Raw genomic sequence first — 20235 nt, forward strand, 5'->3', positions numbered from 1 at the left:
TGGGGGAACGGATGGGGTGGAGGGAAGATGCCCTGCCGCTCTCCCCCAAATTCCCCAGCCATAGCAACCAAGCAGTAGGACAGCAGCAGCAACAGGGTCAAATTGAGGTTGCACAGGTGTGACTTTGCAACTTTAATGTTCTTAACATGGTTTGTGTGTGTGTGTGTTATATATAATTAGTTGATGCACAGATTAATTTACTATAAAAATAAAGCCCATTAGCTTGGTTGATGGTGCTGCTTCCCCCCTCCCCGCCATTGTCTTTTATATCTTTGGCTGGTAGCCACCAAGTTAACAGCAGCAAATTAAATTAAGCCAAAAAAGACATTAAATATTTGTATGCAATAGACCACAGTAAAAATATTCAAGTGCTTTATTTGAACCACAGGGATGAAATTTTACAATGATCCTTTATGAACCAGTTCTATTTATTCCAAGAACTCCTTGTTCAAGATCTTGCTTTATGGCTGATTCATTGACACAAGAGACCACGCTTTCAAAATGAACTGAACTGCAATTGTTTTTTGATGAGGGTAAAAAATGGTTTAATCTAAGTGAAAGTTTCACGTTAGAAGTTGCGAATGGAATTTTGGATGACAGGATGATGAATACTGTATGGACTCAGCTTCGGGTGTAAATCCTCTTTCTTTTGTGGTATGGAAAAGAGAGGAGTCAAGAGTTATTCAGTCTGTGTGAAATTTTAAAGTTCCAAAATTCTATTTAGATTATAAAATTCATTCTTCTGCTGAATTCCTACGCAGATGCTCAAACTCTTTTCTTTCCAAAGCAAGGTTAACAATAAAAGTAACAATTAGCTCATATACATTTTCTGACAAAGGTGTCTGACTACTACTGTGCTTCCATATCTACTGACACTCTTGTGTTATAAATTAAGGGTTTAACATGAAGTACAAAGTTGAGGCAGAAACTCTCGCCACATCACATGAATTAATGTGTATTAAAATAGAATTCTGCCAAGTCTAAAGTTAATACATGGAGTAAAATAATAAACTCTGTCCCAAATCGGTAAATAAGTCTCACTATTCATTGACAAAGTTTTTATTCTAGTCAATTTAATCTCTATCTTGATTCTTGTATGGGTCGGTCCTTACCTGAGCACGTAATGATTTAGTCAGACAACACCTGTGAGACAGGGAAGTATTCTGATTTTACACATATGGAAACAGGGGCACAGAAGGGCAGACCCTCAGCTGGTATAAACTGTCACAACTTCATTGATGTCCACGGTGCTATGACAACTTACACTAGTTGAGGATCTGCTCCAGAGGGACGGACTTTGAGTTGCCCATCATCACCCAGGAAGTCTGTGGCCAAGCAGGGAGTAGAATCCAGCTGACCCAAGTCCTAGGCCAGTATTCTAGCCAGCACGTCATTCCTCCTACTTCCTAGCATTATTGTGTGGGAACGAGGAAGGGGGGAAAAGGGTTATGAGGGAACTGTACTAATTTTTGTTGTAAACTACATAGCATGTTGTAAAAACTAGCAAAGGAAGTCTCACAAATCAATTCATATTAGTGTACAGTATTTATTACCTTCCCATAATTTCTGGTCAATTATTTTGATATGACAATTTTGAAATAAACTTACATTTAAAATCTACATGAAGACTATGGGCTTGATATTACAATATTAATTTGCTGATTTGCCCTCTTAATCCACATACAAGGTTCATCATTAGAAGAGACTGTACATTTTCCTTCACTTTACATGTGTCCATAATAAAACACAAGCTCCAAAGGTGGAAGGGTGTAAGATGAAAAAGTATCACATTTTAAGTGGTTCTTTGACCAAAAATGCACCAACTATATATTAAGCCAATATGTTTCCTTGTAATTTTGATTTACTTATAGTATACCCTTTTGCAAAATATACAGCTGAACAACCGGCACAATAATAGTGTCCTTTTAATACAGGAAAATAACAAAAGAAACAGAAAAGACTAGAGGTTATAAAAGTTATATTTGAGAATACCAGACTGATTCAAAGTGTTTCCAACACAAATAAGAAAGGCCATGCACAATATTTTTGTTAACAGAATGTCCTCAGTAGTCCACGAGAGATTGGTTTGCATGCAGCATATTAACAGAAGAAGGTTCAAATCACAAGAAAAGGAACTTTCTCCAATTATCTTTTAGGTCTGTCTAGGTCATCAATTGCTGCTAGCAGTTTCTGTCTTGCTTTTTTGTTGATGTGTGATCCCAGACAAACATTCACCAGATTGGTCAACTGCTTGGTGGAATATTCCTGGCCAAATAAAGCAGATCATTTTATATCAAACAACCAGACAAAAATATGCAGTTAAATAAAAAAAATTGATCAATTTTTCAGTGTATAGAAGCTTTTGGTACACAAAAAAATATATTTAAACCTGCTAGCTTAGCCAGGTCTGGATAATATTCATGTGGTTGTAAACAAAACAGTTAGTGTTTTGCTACATGGCAGATTATAATGGAAAATGCTTACAGTTTAAAAGAGTGTTGGACAGAAAGTAATTCTGTGACTACTTAAACATCTTAAGCCACTTAAAATGTATTTTCCATTCCTTAGAAAAAAAATATGCTAACTGGATAAACCTTTAATACACTTGCAACAATTTGCTAAAGAGACAGTGACTAACAAATTAATGACCTGTTGCTTTTGACTTCTCACTTCCACTTGGCTTTTACTTAATATTTTTACCAATAGGATTTTCAACATTAGTTTTACTGTATGATAAAGAACAAATTTTAAAAATATTGTAAAAATTAATAGAATTTTTAACACCTGTAAAAACATTAGATTTGCCAGAATTCCCCTTTATTTTGCTGAAAAGGAGACTCCAAAATGTAAGTTCCACCAGCAAATACAAATGAGAATTATTCAGTGTAGGTCAACAAATGACTGCTTACTATTTCTCATAGTTCAAGATATAATGAGGCAAATGCATTGCTTTCACCCAAGTAAAGCAAACTTCTAGCTGGATTTAAAGTAATCCTGAAACATAGATTCAATGTATCATTTCAAAAGACTTTTCATCCTAACAGTGCGTGGCCCCAAACAGTACAATTATTGATTGTTGAGACTGCAGTAGCACTAGACACTATGCAAACACAGATGGAGAAATAGCTAAGATAGTAAGTTGGATTCTGGCTCCGCATTTTGGATGAAGGAAAAAAAATTATGCTTCTTTTACTTTTTTTTTTTTTTGCTTTATTATTTTGTTTTAAAAATCCATTTGCAGAGACGGAGGAACTTAAAATTTATAGCTTAATTATAAACATTCATTTTGGATGATTAATCAGTGCATTTTATGTTCCATGAAATTTCTCAGATATTTTTAACTTTATTAAGGGATGGAGGCTAATAGTGAGAAAGAACTTTCCACAAAACTGGCCAATTTCCTTCCATTTGTTTCCCAGAGTTCCAACAGCAGCATATAATGGACTTCTTTGCATGTCATTACCCATTATGCTCTTCCAACTTACAGCTATTTAAATTCTGGTGTGTGAACCATGGGAACTAACTCAAAGTCCCAATTTGTCAAATTCTCATTAGACAGGATTGTGGAAGATTTTTCCAATTTTTTAGTCAACATATGGCAATTTTCTTGTACTTGGATCATAATACTGTACCAGCTTCACCTTCTCAGAATACATTGCTGTCTGTACTAACGAGGCTGAACTGGGCAGGCATTGTTTGACTGAAACACCCCCAACAATCATGCTGATGATTATGCTGGGAAAAGATTCTGCTCACTCACTGATGAGCCAACCTCAACTCGTTAACCCACTTGGACATAAGAGTGGCTCTTTGAAGGCATGGCGGTTGTACAGTATTTTGGAAAGAGCTCCAAAAGGCTTAAAGGCGTGTACGGTTATATAACTGGCATGAGAAAAAACTATGTACACTCAAAAGTTACTACTTACAGTATCAGAGGGAGTCTGAAGAAATGTTGGACTCTCAGTGTGTGTCAAGAATTAGCGACTGAAAAGTCCTAGTAGATCATCCAGTCCATCCTCCCCTGCCAGTGCTGGCTTGTCCTCTAGCATACTTCTATTAGTGTATTGTCCGGTCTGGTTATAAATGCTCCAAAATGAAGGGAGTTCTCAGCCCTTCCCATGGAAGTATTATACAACTTTTAGATTTTGCAGGGAGATTATCCTGATATTCAGCCTAAGTTTTCCCTTTCTTATTTGTATCCTTACTTCTACATATACACTCTTATACCTCGCTAAGCATTTCCTCTCCTTCCTTCCTGTTCTGACCCTTGAAGTATTTTAGACTTATGCTGTCACTATTCAGCCCACCAACCATATTTCATTATTGCAATGCTTTCTAAAAAGCCCCTCCAGCCCTCTTGATCCATCAACTGTCTTTGTTACAACTGGTCATGGACTACTGCTGTCAAAGTAGCAGACTCAAAGGAAAAGGAAAGAGTTGTCCCTGACTGGCTGTTACATCCCTGTCAAGTGAACACAGAGTGCTGTGACCACTCATCTGCCCTACAGTCTTCTTGTGTGGGAGTACCAAAGGGTTTTATTTTGTTGTCTGTTGTAGCTAGTTAGGGGTGCTTCAAACTACAACCGTCAAGATGATCCCATGTCCTTTCAGTTGGTGAAGGCTGCCACTAGGTCCAGTGTGGTGGAGACTGTCAATGTCTCCTGAAGGTCGACAGGGGATTATTATTCTTAAAAAGGCTGCTGTGAGACCTTTGTTCAGGAATCCAACTCTTAATGTTGACAGGTTTGCTAACTACTGACCAACCTATTTCTAACTCCTACTTTTTGTAAAGGTTATCAAGTAGATGGTGGTGAGACAACTCAGGCAGTTTGTGGCATCCTCAGATGTTCTAGATACTGGTTCATTAGGTTTTAGATCTGGGTGTGGGGGTAGGAACCACACTGGTAGTATTATCTGGCCTTCTCTGTCTAACAATGGATACAGAGAAAATGTTTACACACACACTCTTGAACTTAACTGCCACTTGGGACACCATTGATTAGAAGGAGTTTTTTATGCACCTGTGGACTGTGCTGCGTGAGTGGCTCTTACCTTTCTACTCCCCACTTTTTGGTCTGCTACAATCTAGACCTCAATCTTTTGGCTAACACCTGTAGGATCCATATGTTTGCCACAGCATTTGGAGAACAGAGGATTGAGGGCAAGAAGGGATTTCATTATTATTATTATTATTATTATTCTTTCTGTGGAGGGCTTTAATTCTTACACCTGATCAGTAAGTGTGTGTATTTACTGTTAGGGTGGCATAAGCAATTTATTACTGTAATTTTCACAATAAAATATCTTAGGTAAGAGCAATGAGAGGGTGGCATAGACACTATTATTAGGTTTAGCATACATAAACAAGTAAGTAACATGTATGCAATGCTGCTGGGGTGTCTCTAACTTGCATGTGACATTCTGTTCTACTTATTTATGTTACTGGACTCAGGGCAGCTGGTCGGCTTACCAAATCTTGCCAGCATCAGGTCTTGAATAAGGGTGAGCTGTTGGTTGTTAGTTTTGCTTATATTAGGCTTACACAGTAGGCCCCAATCAGGGTCCCATTGTGCACAAACATGTATTAACTAGATAGTCCATGATCTAAAGAGCTTAAAATTAGGGCTGTCGATTAATCGCAGTTAGCTCATGCGATTAAACGCAATTAATGTTTTTGAGTTAAAAAAATGAATGGCGATTAATCGCAGTTTTAATTGCACTGTTAAACAATAGACCAATTGAAATTTATTAAATATTTTGGATGTTTCCTACATTTTCATACATTGTATTCTGTGTTGTAACTGAAATCAGAGTGTATATTTATGATTACAAATATTTGCACTGTAAAAGTGATAAAACAACAGTATTTTTCAATTCACCTCATATGAGTACTGTAGTGCGATCTTTGTCCTGAAAATGCAACTTAAAAATGCAGATTTTGTTGTTACATAACTGCACTCAAAAACAAAACAATGTAAAAACTTCAGAGCCTACAAGTCAAGTCCACTTAGTCCTACTTCTTGTTCAGCCAATCGCCAAGACAAACAAGTTTATTTACATTTACAGGAGATAATGCTGCCCTCTTATTTACAATGCCACCAGAAAATAAAAACAGGCATTTGCATGGCACTTTTGTAGCCGGCATTGCAAGGTATTTATGTGCCACATATGCTAAATATAAGTATGCTCCTTCATGGTTCGGCCACCATTCCAGAGAACATGCTTCCATGCTGATGACACTCAAAAAAATAATGTGTTAATTACATTTGTGACTGAACTCCTTGGGGGAGAATTGTATGTCCCTTCCCTGTTTTACCCACATTCTGCCATATATTTGATGTTATAGCAGACTTGGATGATGACCCACCATATGTTCATTTTAAGAACACTTTCACTGAAGATTTGACAAAATGCAAAGAAGGTACCAATGTGAGATTTCTAAAGATAGCTATAGCACTCGACCCAAAGTTTAAGAATCTGAAGAGCCTTCCAAAATCTGAGAGGGATGAGGTGTGGAGCATGCTTTCAGAAATCTTAAAAGCGCAACACTCCAATACAGAAAATACAGAACCTGAACTACCAAAAAAGAAAATCAACCTTCTGCTGGTGGCATCTAACTCAGATAATGAAAATGAACATGCATCGGTCCGCACTGCTATGGATTGACATGGAACAGAATCCGTCATCAACATGGACACATGTACCCTTGAATGGTGGTTGAAGCATGAAGGGACATATGAATCTTTAGCGCATCTGGCATGTAAATATCTTGCAATGCTGCCGGCTACAACAGTGCCAGGAGAATGCCTGTTCTCACTTTCAGGTGACATTGTAAACAAAAAGTGGGCAGCATTATCTCCTGAAAATGTAAACAAACTTGTTTGTCTGAGCGATTGGCTGAACAAGAAGTAGGACTGAGTGGACTTGCAGGCTATAAAATTTGACTGTTTTATTTTTGAATGCAGTGGTTTTTCTGACATAATTCTAACTTTGGTAGTTCAACTTTCATAATAAAGAGATTGTACTACAGTACTTGTATTAAGTGAATTGAAAAATACTATTTATTTTGATTTTTTTACAGTGCAAACACTTGTACTAAAAAATAAATTCAAAGTGAGCCCTGTACACTTTGTAGTTTGTATTGTAATTGAAATCAATATATTTGAAAATGTAGAATGCATCCAAAATATTTAAATGAATGGTATTCTATTATTGTTTAACAATGCGATTAATCACGATTATTTTTTTTAATCGCTTTACAGCCCTACTTAAAATATAGGCTAATGGGAAGATGCAAGAGGGAGATGAAACTATCAAATGGGAAGGGGAAGGAAGGACAGAAGATGAATTAACAATGAGTGAGCACATATTCGTATAGACTAGCTGTGTGCACAATAAAGCTCACCACCTGCCAGGCGGTTACCAGTGCAATGGCAGGATTCTGTAGACATCCCAGCACAAATTAGTTATAAGGAAGGATTTGGAAGATGATTAAGTAGACTAATGGGGATTTTTCCTCCCACAGGTAATCTAGTGCCATGCATAAAAGATTAACAGTAACTCTTTGTGACATTGTGCAGTCTATGGTTTTATAAAAATATGATAATAAGTGAATATAATGTAACTGGGATATGCTTCATGCAAAAGGTCTCTTGTAAGGTATCATTACAAAGCTTATAATCTACTGAGTGTGATCATCCTATTTGTATAAATGTATCACTCTTGTATCTGAAACTAGAAATATGAAATATAACTCTGAGGGCCTATTGTAATTATGCAAAGTGTGGGCCATTAATGGTGGTTTGGAATCTTGATGACTCCCATTAACAGGACCATTGTCTACAGATGGCTGCGAGTCTTCCTGTATATGTGTGTGCTGGCAAGTGGGTAATGAAGTCTTGCAGTGACATGTGATCATGTCACCTGAACTGGAATCCATCTTTAACCTGGTGCTTTTCCAGTGTGGGGGGAGAGAAACCCAGAGGGACAAAGGGTTCCCGCCTTATGCAAAAGATATATAAATGGGTGGAACAGAACAAAGAGAGAGAGAGAGAGGAGCCATCATGAAGAATCCCCTAGCTATCACCTGAGCTGAAACAAGAGCTGTACCAGGGGAAAGAATTGTGCCCAGGCCTGGAAGGTGTCCAGTCTGAGGAAAAAACTTACTGAAGCATCTCTAAGGGTGAGATTATCTGTATTTAGTTTGATTAGACATAGATTTGTGCATTTTATTTTATTTTGCTTGGTAACTTACTTTGTTCTGTCTGTTACTACTTGGAACCACTTAAATCCTACTTTCTGTATTTAATAAAATCACTTTTTACTTATTAATTAACTCAGAGTATGTATTAATACCTGGGGGAGCAAGCAACTGTGCATCTCTATCAGTGTTATAGAGGGCGAACAATTTATGCATTTACCCTGCATAAGCTTTATACAGGGTAAAACGGATTTATTTGGGTTTAGACCCCATTGGGAGTTGGGCATCTGAGTGCTAAAGACAAGCACACTTCTGTGAGCTGTTTTCAGGTAAACCTGCAGCTTTGGGGCAGGTAATTCAGACCTTGGGTCTTTGTTGGAGCAGATGGGAGTGTCTGGCTCAGCAAGACAGAGTGCTGGAGTCCTGAGCTGGCAGGGAAAGCAGGGGTAGAAGTAGTCTTGGCACATCAGTTGGCAGCTCCCAAGGGGGTTTCTGTGATCCAACCCGTCACACTCTTCACTTAATAAGCTAGATATTTGTTTGGTACACACCATTATGAGACATGGATTGGTCTTCCATGTTTTCTATCTGTTGAATATGCGTTTATATGTATTAAAGGCTTATAATGGAAAATTATGGCACCTTAGGTACAAAAAATGATTGAAGCATGTTTGGTGATCCATGTGTGCAATGGAAAATCAATAGCCATGTACATATTACACACACACACGCACACACTAAAGCACTGAAAGAGTATTGTTATTAATGTGATACCATCACCATGAAAAAAATCGTCTTGATAAAAAGAAAGTATCAAAATTCAACTCTTACCCTGTGCTCCTTGATCCAGCGCTCCATGTCATTTTCAGTCAGATAGTAAGCTTTAATGTAGGTCTCCACGAATTCCTTATCCGGAATAGGCCTAATGTCTGTTAGCTTTTCTAGTTTCATTAAAAACTGCTGGAAATCCAATTGCATCAGGGCACGCCCTTCATTGCTACACTTCTTGACATTGGCATAACTAAAATGGGTAACAAGTGAAGAGAAATGACTAAAAGGAAGTGAACAACATCTGTGAGATAAGTGGGATTCATTTGTATCTTAGGCCTTAAAACCATAAGGATGCATATAATTATGGTTCTGACTTGAGGGCTAAGAGTTCACTCTCTCACTCTTCCAGATGCAAAATTATTTTCACTGTTTATTATTTGTATTACCATTGCATCTAGGAGTCCCACTCATGGACCACTGTGCTGTACAAATAGAACAAAAAGACAGTCCCTGCCCCAAAGAATTTACAGTCTAAATATAAGACAAGAGACAACAGGTGGGTAAAGACAGAGAAAGGGGAGTCCCAGGAAACAATGAAACAGCATTGGTCAGCATGACAGGCAGTGGCCTCAGCACATGAACAGCCTAACTGTTGTCAATGTTTTTTTGTTTTTTAGGCATCATGGCAAAAAAAAAAAAAAAGTTTTAAAGAGAAATTTGGAGGAGGATAATGTGGGAGCGTCAGAGACATTTACAGAGAGCACCTCCCAAGCTTGAAAGGCAGCATGGGATAAACCACGAAAGTGCTTGTCTGAAAATTTGACAAGTGGGTGATGGAGGCTGGCACTGTGGGCCAATGAGAGGCAAGAGTCAACATTTTCATACTGAATGAGAGAAGAGAGGTAGGGTAGGGATAGGTCATGAAAGGCCTTGAAAGTGAAAACGAACAGCTTACATTTGATGCAATAGAAAAGGGAAGAGGCAACCATTGGAGGGATTCAAAGAGAAGATGACATGGTCAAAGTGACAGGCCAGGAAAATGGTCTTTGCAGCATCAATATGAATGGATTCAAGATGGGCGAGACTACAGTGTGTTTGTAATCTGAGGGGAAGAGACGGGGAGACTAAGAGGTTAAGGAGAAGACTAAGGGACGGGATGAGAGTGGCTGCAAAGGAGATCGGGAGATGGGTTGAGGATGGCGTCACTGGGGCAAGTAGAGGGTATTAGAGGATGCGAACAGACAAGAAGCTTCTACTTTTCCCCTGTCACATATGCAGGAGAGCATCGTAGGAGCAGAAGGGGGAAATGAAGGAAAGGGAAGGTCATGTCATACTCTGTCAATTTTCTCTTGGAAAAAAAATCAATGTTTTCAGGTGTGCAGAAAGAGAAGTGGAGGCAGAAGGAAGGGACAATTTGAGGAGTGAAACAAAGGTGGTGAAAATGCAGCTGGGATTGTAGGTGTGGGATTCAATTAATTGGGAGAAATAAAGTTGTTTAGCAAGGAAGACGGCAGCAGGGCCGCCCAGAGGATTCAGGGGGCATGGGGTCTTCGGCGGCGGGTCCCGGGGCAGAAGGACCCCCCACCGCGGGTCTTCGGGGCACTTCGGCGGTGGGTTCTGGAGCGGAAGGACCCCCCGCCGCTGAATTGCCGCAAGAGTTTTCCGGGGCCCCCGGAGCGAGTGAAGGACCCTGCTCCAGGGGCCCTGAAAAACTCTCGTGGGGGCCCCTGCGGGGCCCGGGGCAAATTGCCCCACTTGCCCCCCCTCTGGGCGGCCCTGGACGGCAGAACTGAAGGATGAGAGAATGAATTTGCAGTGGAAGAAGTCAGCCTTTCACAGGATTTCTGCAAGAGATGCTCAGCAGCATGAGAGCAGGAAGGGAGGAAGCGGATACTGGGGATGATCCAGGGCTGGGGGTTGGCAACGAAGACCTTGTGATGGGAGAGGAGGACAGAAGAGTTACAGGTGGAGGACAGGAAAGCATGGAGAGAATCAACTCATATTGATAGAAAAAGGGAAGGAGAGGGTGGAGAGCAGATGAGACATCAGTGCTGATGGACTGGAGTCATGGAAAGACTGAATGAGAGGGCATGAAGGTGAGGCTGATGGGCGATGCTGAAAGAGGCCACGTGATAGTCAAAGAGGGGACGACCAAGTCAAGTGAATGGCTTTTTGGTGAATGGAAGAGTTAAACCAGGGCTGCAGGCCAAATGAGGAGGTGAGGGTGAGGAGACGTGCAGCCAAGGGGTCAGATGGGTCATTAACATGGAAGCTGAAGTCACAGAGGATCAGTAGAGAAGATTGCGAGGAGAAGAGAGCATCAGGAGCTGAAATCAGAAGGGACGACTGATGGGGAGAAGTTGGGTCGGCACTAGTGTAGGTCTGGCAGCAACATGCTGGGGTCGAGAAGAGACGAGGTGGATGCAGTGGTGTTCAAAAGAGAAGAAAGATGGGGGAGGAGGAAGGGAGGGATTGGAAGCAGCAGGAATGGGAATGGTGAAGGCCAATATTCCCATCACAGTCTCATTCAAGGTAAGGAGTGAGAGAGAAGGAAGGCCCTCTGTAAGAGATGGCACCTGAAGAAGCAATGTCAAATGTAGGGATCCAGGTCTCTGTAAGAGACAAGAAATGGAGGGAGCAGAATACAAAGGGGTTATGGATGGCTGTGATCTTTTTAGAGCTGGAGTGGATGTTCCAGAGACAGCAACACAAGGGGAGGACAAAGGAGGATGGGCGTTAGGATAGGACAGTTGGCATGAGGAGAGCTGTTGTGGTGGTGGTGGCGGCGGCTATGGGTGAGAAGTGGAGAGGTTGGGTAGAGAGGTACGGGAAGGGTTTGGGTAGATGTCACCAGAGGTGAAGAGGAGGAGGATGCAGATGGGGGACCTAGGCTTATGCTGGCAGGAAAGGGAAGATCAAGTTGCAAAGGGAAAAAGGAGTGGGCAGAGGTGGTTGGAACTGTAAACGGGTGAGGGTAATGAGGAAGGGAAGATAGAGTCAGCAGGAAAGAAGGAAGGAAGGAGAAGGAGGAAGTAGGAGGATGGCAGATATGATGCAGAAGAGAGGTGTGGTGAGAGCCACGGGTGAGTGGACAAGAACACAAACAAACAACAAAATGTTAAAAGACGTGCTGCTGTCCCCAGTGCTGAGTACAAACTGGCAGTATTGGCAGAGCCCTCCATTTACAGTCCCTGTTGGGAGTGGGGGGACTATGGCTGAGCCCCTCACTTGTTTTCCTATCTCTCCCTACCACAAACAATAGTGGATGAATGGGTAGGAAGCTTCCTGCTCCCTCGCATCTTAGTGGTACTGCTAGGCTGGTCTTCAGGATGGAACTCCATATTAGCAAGTCTCCATCCCCTTCCTGGCAAGGGCATCATCAGACAGAAGCACAGTAATCTGGCTACCATTATATCATATATTTGTATTAGATACTATTCTGTGTTGATCTTTTCTCCTCACTACTTTGTTGACGTATGGTCCTCTAAAGACTGTAAGCTATCTAAGGAAAGGATGTGTCTTATTTTACGTCCACACTTTTGGGCACTATACAGTGTCAATCATCAGTAATAGCCATGTGTCTGCACACCCCCACACCTGTTAGCATATTTTAGGGACCAATCCCTTAATGAACTCCATGTAGGCAAGCTCCTGTGCCTGCAAAGAGCCTCGCTGACATCAGGTGCAAGAGTCCACCAAAGTGGAGTTCACTGCTTTATGGAATCTAAGGCCCTCACCTTACAAACATTGCCATTAAAAAAATATTTACTGAAGACTAACTTTACAGAGGCGTTCATAGACCACTTACCCTTCCACAATAGTTCTATTGGCTAGTCGTATACAATGCTCCCAAAGAATATTTGACACTGGCAATGGAATACGGACTTTTTTAGACACCTCATTCAACCTTCTGTTAAACTGTTCAAATTCCTGGTGAAATAAAAATAATACATTATTACATAAGCATAGAAGAATGATTACACTGTACACTTACCTAGCAAGGAGGAAAAGATGCAGAGAGATGAACCAGAAAAGGTGTATGAGCGAGCAAAACAAGAGGCACTTAATGTAAACAGGTTACAGTGATAAACATAATAGTAAGTAAGATTGAGAGCATACCAATTTCTTCTCATCTACTGACGAATCATTTACAGTATTATTTCTTAGATATCTAAGTGTGGATTTAGTTGCCTCATCTTAGACACTGAAATGTAAAAATTTTGGCCCTAATATTATGAAATCCAACCTATAACCAGTGAAAAAAAATCCAGTGATGATCCATTTATTCCCAGTCAACTACCTGTATTATCTAACTCTACAAGAGTAGCAAGGAAATTTAATAGTTTTCCATTCATAGGGAACCTTTAACGCCAGATAATTCCAAATTACTTCAAAACTTACACCCATCCAGGACTATCATCATCCACCACGGAAATGAAACCAACTCTGGGGACCATGCTAACTATAACAGCACACGGCAACACTATGTAACAGGTTAAGTTGGTAAGTATAGAACGTTGTACCCAACTGAAAATACAATGAATTGCTGCTCCAGATAATTCATTCAGTCCAGCCAATTTCAGCTATGACTGATAGTAGTTACTAATGTCCAACTATGGCTATTTGGCGACTTTTGTGAAATGAGCGTGTAGGTCTCATGGTAGTGTCTCCATCATTAAAAAAAAGTCTGCTAACATTTGTATCAAGTGACAACTTTGTAAACGTTAAATGAGCATTGTCCGTGAACTATCCCCCCATCCCAGAGTTAGTCTTTCTAGATCAGCCTTGAAGCAATCTGACGTGGTAGGGCAGGGAAAAGCTTGCATTGCAGCTGCTCATACTGTACCTATTTATAGTTAAATAAAGGACTTTGTTCCAGGGCTGTTAATTAGCACTTTTTAACAAACACAAACAAATTAAGAACAAAAAACAACTACAGAGTGGGAATTTCAGTAGAGAGCTTGAAATACCCAAAACTGGTATTTGGCTAGGACAACAGTGCTAAATGCATTTCCTCAAGAAAAATTGAGGCACCAAAACTTCCTTGCCTTAAATGGCAAACTATCTACTATCATGAAGGTGGAGATGCCTATTCCTCCATATTGGTGAAACATGAGGGAAGAAACCAACTAATTTATCTACTTCCCTTAGAAGTACATGTTCACAGTGAATAACTGGGTGGAGACTTCTGCAAAATCTATTGGCTATTACATGCAACACATTGTTTATGTCACTCAATGTCAGTGCTCTCCAGATGACAACCAGTATAGGTAGCAAAGAGTTCTCTCTTCCCAACTAAATAGTCACCCAGAAACTACTGTATGTAAACTTTTTAGTTACATAACCTAGAGACCACAATGGAATAAAATTGCCTTTGTTCTTGTCCTGAGGCTCAAATATATCCGCTGTTCTGTGTTTCATGGAAGCCACTCCACTACTGAACCGTAAGTAGAAAAATTGCTTCAAAGGGCCCAGTTAAAAAATAAACAGCATAACAAAGGCAAACTGCAAAGATTTACAACCATCTTCCATTGCTATAATACATTTTCACTCGCAGATTCTCACTTCTTTCCAATATTTTTCCTTAAAAGTGGAGACTGGATATAATGGACAAAAGTGTAGAGGTGTCTGTTACAATGTGTAGACTCTACATTTTTATAAAATACATACTAGATTTCACAATTCACTCCATAAAAAGGAAGCCTTCCAACCTCTCTTTAACGAGCTGAGAAATGTTTCTGCCATTAACGTTGTAATTATTTTCTAAAAAGACCTTCATACAATTTAAAAAATTGTTGGTGTGAATATATATTTAAAGCAAAGTATAAATTATGCTGTGCTGTATGTGGGAGGAATTCCTCCTGAGCACTAGCTTATATGTAATGAAGAGCCTTAGGCAATTAAGATGCCCATTTCTCATCAGCTTTCAGTGGAAGCTGGATGCCTAACTGTCTTAGGTTCCTTTTAAAAATCCAGCCTGTATCTTTATATTAGTATCTTATATTAGTATCTGATATGTACATTTTCTTGCCCTGTCTCTAGGGCCCAAGAAGGGCTTATAATGTTTTTAGGATAACTTGCAGGACTGGTTTACCCTACAGGATCTATAGTAAATGTCAGATGATACAACCCCTCAAAAGAATCCACTGGCCATGTCTGATGTGTTTAACAATGCAACTACTTTCTACTAGCCTTCCACCTGCCATTCAGAGTTTTATCTTCAATGAAAACTGCAGAGTTATTCAGCTATGATCTCTTCCACCCAAAGAGTGCTAATGGGTAATAAGTTTTAATAAACTTGACAAATTGAATCTATGGACAACAATGGAGTATTAAATGTACCCTGAAGTTTACCGTATTTTGCCAGTAGCAAGACAAAAAAGGAATTCGGAAAGTACACCCCCATCCTAATGAACAAGAATAAATCACCACATTGTAGTCCTCTAATCTTGTCTCTACTACAGCTTTACCATAGGAATTACAGTAATAATTGTATCTTTTTGTAGGGTTATATCTAATACACTAGGTGTTTCCCGGAAAATATTCACCTTTAAAAGAGCATCAACATAGACATTGTGTTGTGACATGATCTCTTTCACATCCCACTTCACATTAGCCATGAGGAGCAGCATCTGTTCATAATCAATAGCTTTAGCAGCTACAATCCAATAAATTGGTTTGCGTAGTTCACTGGCAGTTGACACAGTCTGAAAGAGAAGTTAAATAGAATTTGGTGTAACAGAACTTCTTGCTAACAAAAAGTAATGTACGACAATACCATGCAAACACCCTCATAATATAGCACAAATTATGAAACTTCGGTTTAAAAACGAACAGTGAATGGCAGAATCCTGACCTGAGAATAGAATTGCTGGAGAAAGGGTTTCTTGGCCGCAGGCATCACAGCATCAAGATGGGACTGAAGGAACTCAAACTGCTCAGCCAAAAACACCCTAAGAAAGCATATAAAATTCATTGTGATCCGAGTACAATATTTAACGGGCATCTACTTTTTATTTCTTTGCAGCAAATGGTCTTGGAAGCAGTCCAGGCATAAAAGCGCCTTTGAAAGCTTTTATCTTTAAAACTTTGTTTCCATTTTTATGTCGATAGTCTGTCAGGAACTCCTAACTCAGTATTTTATACTTTTGCTCCTTTCCATTCCCATGTGGATCATGGTAGATCATACATAAAGGGCCTAATCCAAGGCCAGCTGAAGTCAATGGAAAGATTTAGATCATATTAGATTCCTTCAGGTGTTAACATCCATCAATTGATGATTTCCTTCTAATTTATTTGAAAACAGCAATCTATTTATTGTGTTTTATGACTTTAAGATGGACCTCTCAAAAAGATAGGCAGTGACCATAATTATTTAAACACCTCATGGATTTTAAAAAGGTGGTTTACAGTAAATAACTTACAAGGATTCCGTGGCTACCACTCTCTCTGCCAAACCATACAGAGTATTGCCAGATGTTAAAACTACCAGATGACTGAGGTGTGGACTTGGCACTTTCTCCTTTCTCTCTTCAGCAGCTGTGAGGGTGCCAGTGGTATCAGTAGAGACTTCCTAAAACAAAAATTTAAAAGACTGAAAAAATTAATCAATTGTAAAATATGGAATTTCAGCATCAAACTAGAGTTGAATCAAATTTGACAACTGATTGTCTCAGGGAATGGGTAATATAAAGCCTCTCTAGTCTAGGTTGCAAGTGAAATCCAGTCCAGATCAATGGTGACCAAAGTTGTTACCATTAGAACATTTAGTATCCTAGATGAAATGACTTGTCTCAGTCCAGTTCCTAGTGGACTGATACGCAGGCCACAGAAACTAATGCAGTTTGCACCAAATGTGGCAGTTTATCCATACACACTTTGATTTAACTGCATAGACAGTGAACCAGCTTCTCACCCCTAGAGAGGATCTGACTTTAGACACATGAGCAGGAAGAGTGTAGGGAAGTTGACACTGCTGCTGCCTGTGCTGTCCTTGTTTGGTGGCTAATAAGGGACTCTTCTAGGTTGTGATTTTCACCTGTCACAAAATTTACAATCAAATGGAAATTATATATTTAAAATAACTCTGATCTTATTCTGTAGGAATTCCCATCCTGCAGAAATCTCACTTTCATATTACTTAGGTGGAAAAGCAGAGGAAAATAATTTGCTCATATAAAAAAGTGGAAGTAGTAATCACCAAATTTCTCATTACACAGTAGAATGCTCAGCTGGTACATGACTCAAGACAGAAAAAAAATGCATAAGGCCAAGGAAAGGAACTGGTTATGACAAACAAGTTACACAGATATCTAAATGCAAAACTCAGGGTATGTCTACACTGGGACACGCAAGAAAATTAATCCAAATTAACTTTCAAAGTGGATTCGTACCCTTAATTCATTTTATCTTAATTCACAAAGCGAATTAAACTAGATTGAATTAATACCACTTTAATTCTGAATCAGAGTGTTCACATGGGGGTTCAATGTGGTTTAACTATCTACTTTGAAACTTAATTCAGATTAATTTTCCTGAGTGTTCCTGTGCAGACAAGCCTTTAGAAAACAATGGAAAATTTTAGGTGTGCAAATAAAAGCATCCAAAGCAGAGAGATTCAGTTCTGACATTAACCAAGATGAGCAAAATCACATCAGAGCTAGCTGATCTCATAAGATTTCCATGTTTTCCCAATCTTGCAAGATTTCTGCCATTTGGACACAAAGTTTTATGAGATTTCAACACCATCAGATCTAGTCCTGATTCCTGCTTTTCTTCACACCTGAGCACCATTCTCAACTTAATCCGTTGGCTAGAGGATCCCCAAAAAATCATATCGCAAGAAGCTGCAATTTTATCAAACACAAAGAAAGAAAGAAAGGAAATGAATATAGTCTTTGTAGCACAGAGCATCTGTGGCCAATTCTCCCCCTCCCCCAAATAGGGATAGTACAAATGTAGAAAAAGCATCAGCCAGCCTACAGGGCATGAGCAAAGGTGCAGCTACCATAAAAATCAGCAAGGGCAATCTGTGCCAGGACTTCTTTCTATGCTACAGTGCAGTTGAAGCTAATAGTTTCCTGTATACTATGTTCTGCTGAATCTGTCTTGATAAATACCATGCAAGTGTTAAGTGAAGCAGCTATTTAAATTGTTTAAAAATGAACCACTGTTCATAACCGAAACTCCTCTCAAATGATTCGCAAACCTCACACCTATAATTCTCAACCTGCTAATGCTTAACACAGGTCTTTAAAAATGTGACAACTCTCCAAAATGAGATAGAAATGAACAAAAAGATAAAGGAGCTTGAAACGATGTGGGATTTATTCCTTTAATAAAAGTTTCCCATTACCTGAGCTATGATTTCTGTGGTCAGTCAATTACTATAATAAAAAGTATCAACTGCACGTTTGTGTGGGGTGGAAATAAATTTGGGTTCAAGATGAAGATTCTTCAAAAGAGGTATAGTTGCAGGTATAGTCCCAAGGATAGTATTTCTCCTCCCATGGTGCTGGCATGCTTTTTTTTTTTTTTTTTATATTACACCTTACAAATTAGAACAAATAATACAAGTTCCAAAGCAGCAGTTCACAGCAAGAACACTATGAAAATGCACTGGTTAAAAGCTTGTCTTCAAAAGCAAGATCAGGCCCACCAGAAACATTTGTGTCACAGTTCAGGGCAACTATACCTTATTTTTCCAGTTACATAAGTAACCAATGCCAATATGATGACATTGATTATTAAACATTTATATTTTGGTAGCACCCAAAAGCTACAGGGGTATACTGTTCCCACCCAAAAGGTTTACAGTCTAAAAGACACCAGCAGAGACAAAGGGTTAGGGATAGGGATGCAACACAAACTGTGACACATTACATATAATAGCCTCAAAGATATTCTATGTATATCAATTTTATAACTGTTATATCAGGGGTTCTCAAACTGGAGGTCAGGACCCCTCAGGGGGTCGTGAGGTTATTACATGGGGGGTCGCGAGCTGTCAGCCTCCACCCCAAACCCCGCTTTCCCTCCAGCATTTATAATGGTGTTAAATATATTTTAAAGTGTTCTTAATGTATAAGGGGAGGGGGGGGTCGCACTCAGAAGCTTGCTGTGTGAAAGGGGTCACCGGTACAAAAGTCTGAGATCCCCTGTGTTATATGTATCTGTATGGGGCTTATATTTTAGCTCCATAGTAGAGTTTCCAGTGGGAATTAAAGTCACTGCAGGGTAATTAATAGAAATCTGTAAGCAGATAAGTCTGAAGGAGCCTCACCTCCACAGGGGAAATTACATATACTAACTTGATAAACTGGTTAAAGAGAGCTAACAAAGAATCGCGATCTGTATAAAGAGATTACCCTGAAGCAGGGAGAGAGATCACTCTCACTGTATCCAAGAACTACTTGTCACTGTGACCAAGAGAGACAGACCCTGCAGTACTTTGCTCCTTTCAGGTTTTTCATGTGGAAGATGGGCAACTGACTGGTAAGCTAAAACCTCCATGTAAGCTCTTTATTTAAAATAGGTTTTCTTTGTAATACTTTTGTTCTGAATAAATACTTTGCTTCATGAAGGCTGGCTCATCACTAGCTAACCCTGTCATAGCCCTCGAGAGAGCAGAATTGCAGGTGCTGACCTAAAATCAGACCTGCTAAGGTGATCACAGTGAATTGCAGCCTAAATACCTGGTCTAGAGGCAGAGAGTGAAGGACTGCACCACGAGAAAGGTGACAGCTAGAGGCTTGAGACCTAAGCAGGGTGCCCTCCAAGAAACCATGAAGGAGTCAGAGGTGCAATTACCTCGGAAATTGTGACACAAGCAAACACAGATAGTTGCCACAGTTTTGTTATTTTCTTTTTACTGGGGTTAGAAAGAGTGAAGAGGAATAGCAAGGATTGGGGAGCTACAAGAGTAAATGTGTAAGGAAAAGGAATCAAGAGGAACAGTCACAGCTGCCTATTCATGGTCAACCGGCAGGATGATTCTGTAGGCATCAGGCAGAATGACTCCAGATGAGGGATCTGAAAGAGGATAAGGTACTGGCTGTACATATTTTTTTCTGGGAGCTTTTTACATATATAAAGTAGGGCTGTCGATTAGTCACAGTTAACTCACATGATTAACTCAAAAAATGAATCGCGATTAATCACAGTTTTAATCGCACTGTTAAACAATAGAATACCAATTGAAATTAAATATTTTGAATGTTTTTCTACATTTTCATATATATTGTATTCTATGTTGTAAGTGAAAT

At 39.6% G+C, this 20235-nt stretch overlaps 1 protein-coding gene across 6 annotated transcripts in view; it reads right to left on the bottom strand.

Annotated features, from left to right (window-relative positions):
- Positions 1–1548: 1548 nt before the first annotated feature.
- The window catches only part of VPS50 (VPS50 subunit of EARP/GARPII complex), a 178278-nt gene continuing 159591 nt past the window's right edge, over positions 1549–20235 (bottom strand). For all 6 annotated transcript variants that reach the window (XM_026649456.1, XM_026649454.1, XM_026649455.1 and 3 more), the window contains 6 exons: positions 16396–16544; positions 15828–15924; positions 15520–15678; positions 12780–12901; positions 9032–9221; positions 1549–2265 (listed from right to left, as the gene is read on the bottom strand). In XM_026649456.1, coding sequence (XP_026505241.1) covers positions 2146–2265; positions 9032–9221; positions 12780–12901; positions 15520–15678; positions 15828–15924; positions 16396–16544 — 837 coding nt within the window. In that variant the 3' untranslated portion in view covers positions 1549–2145. The remainder of the gene's footprint in view (positions 2266–9031; positions 9222–12779; positions 12902–15519; positions 15679–15827; positions 15925–16395; positions 16545–20235) is intronic.

The sequence above is a fragment of the Terrapene carolina genome, unplaced genomic scaffold, assembly GCF_002925995.2.
Source record: "Terrapene carolina triunguis isolate 2854851 unplaced genomic scaffold, T_m_triunguis-2.0 Scaffold84, whole genome shotgun sequence".
In the NCBI taxonomy this organism is placed as follows: Eukaryota; Metazoa; Chordata; order Testudines; family Emydidae; genus Terrapene; species Terrapene triunguis.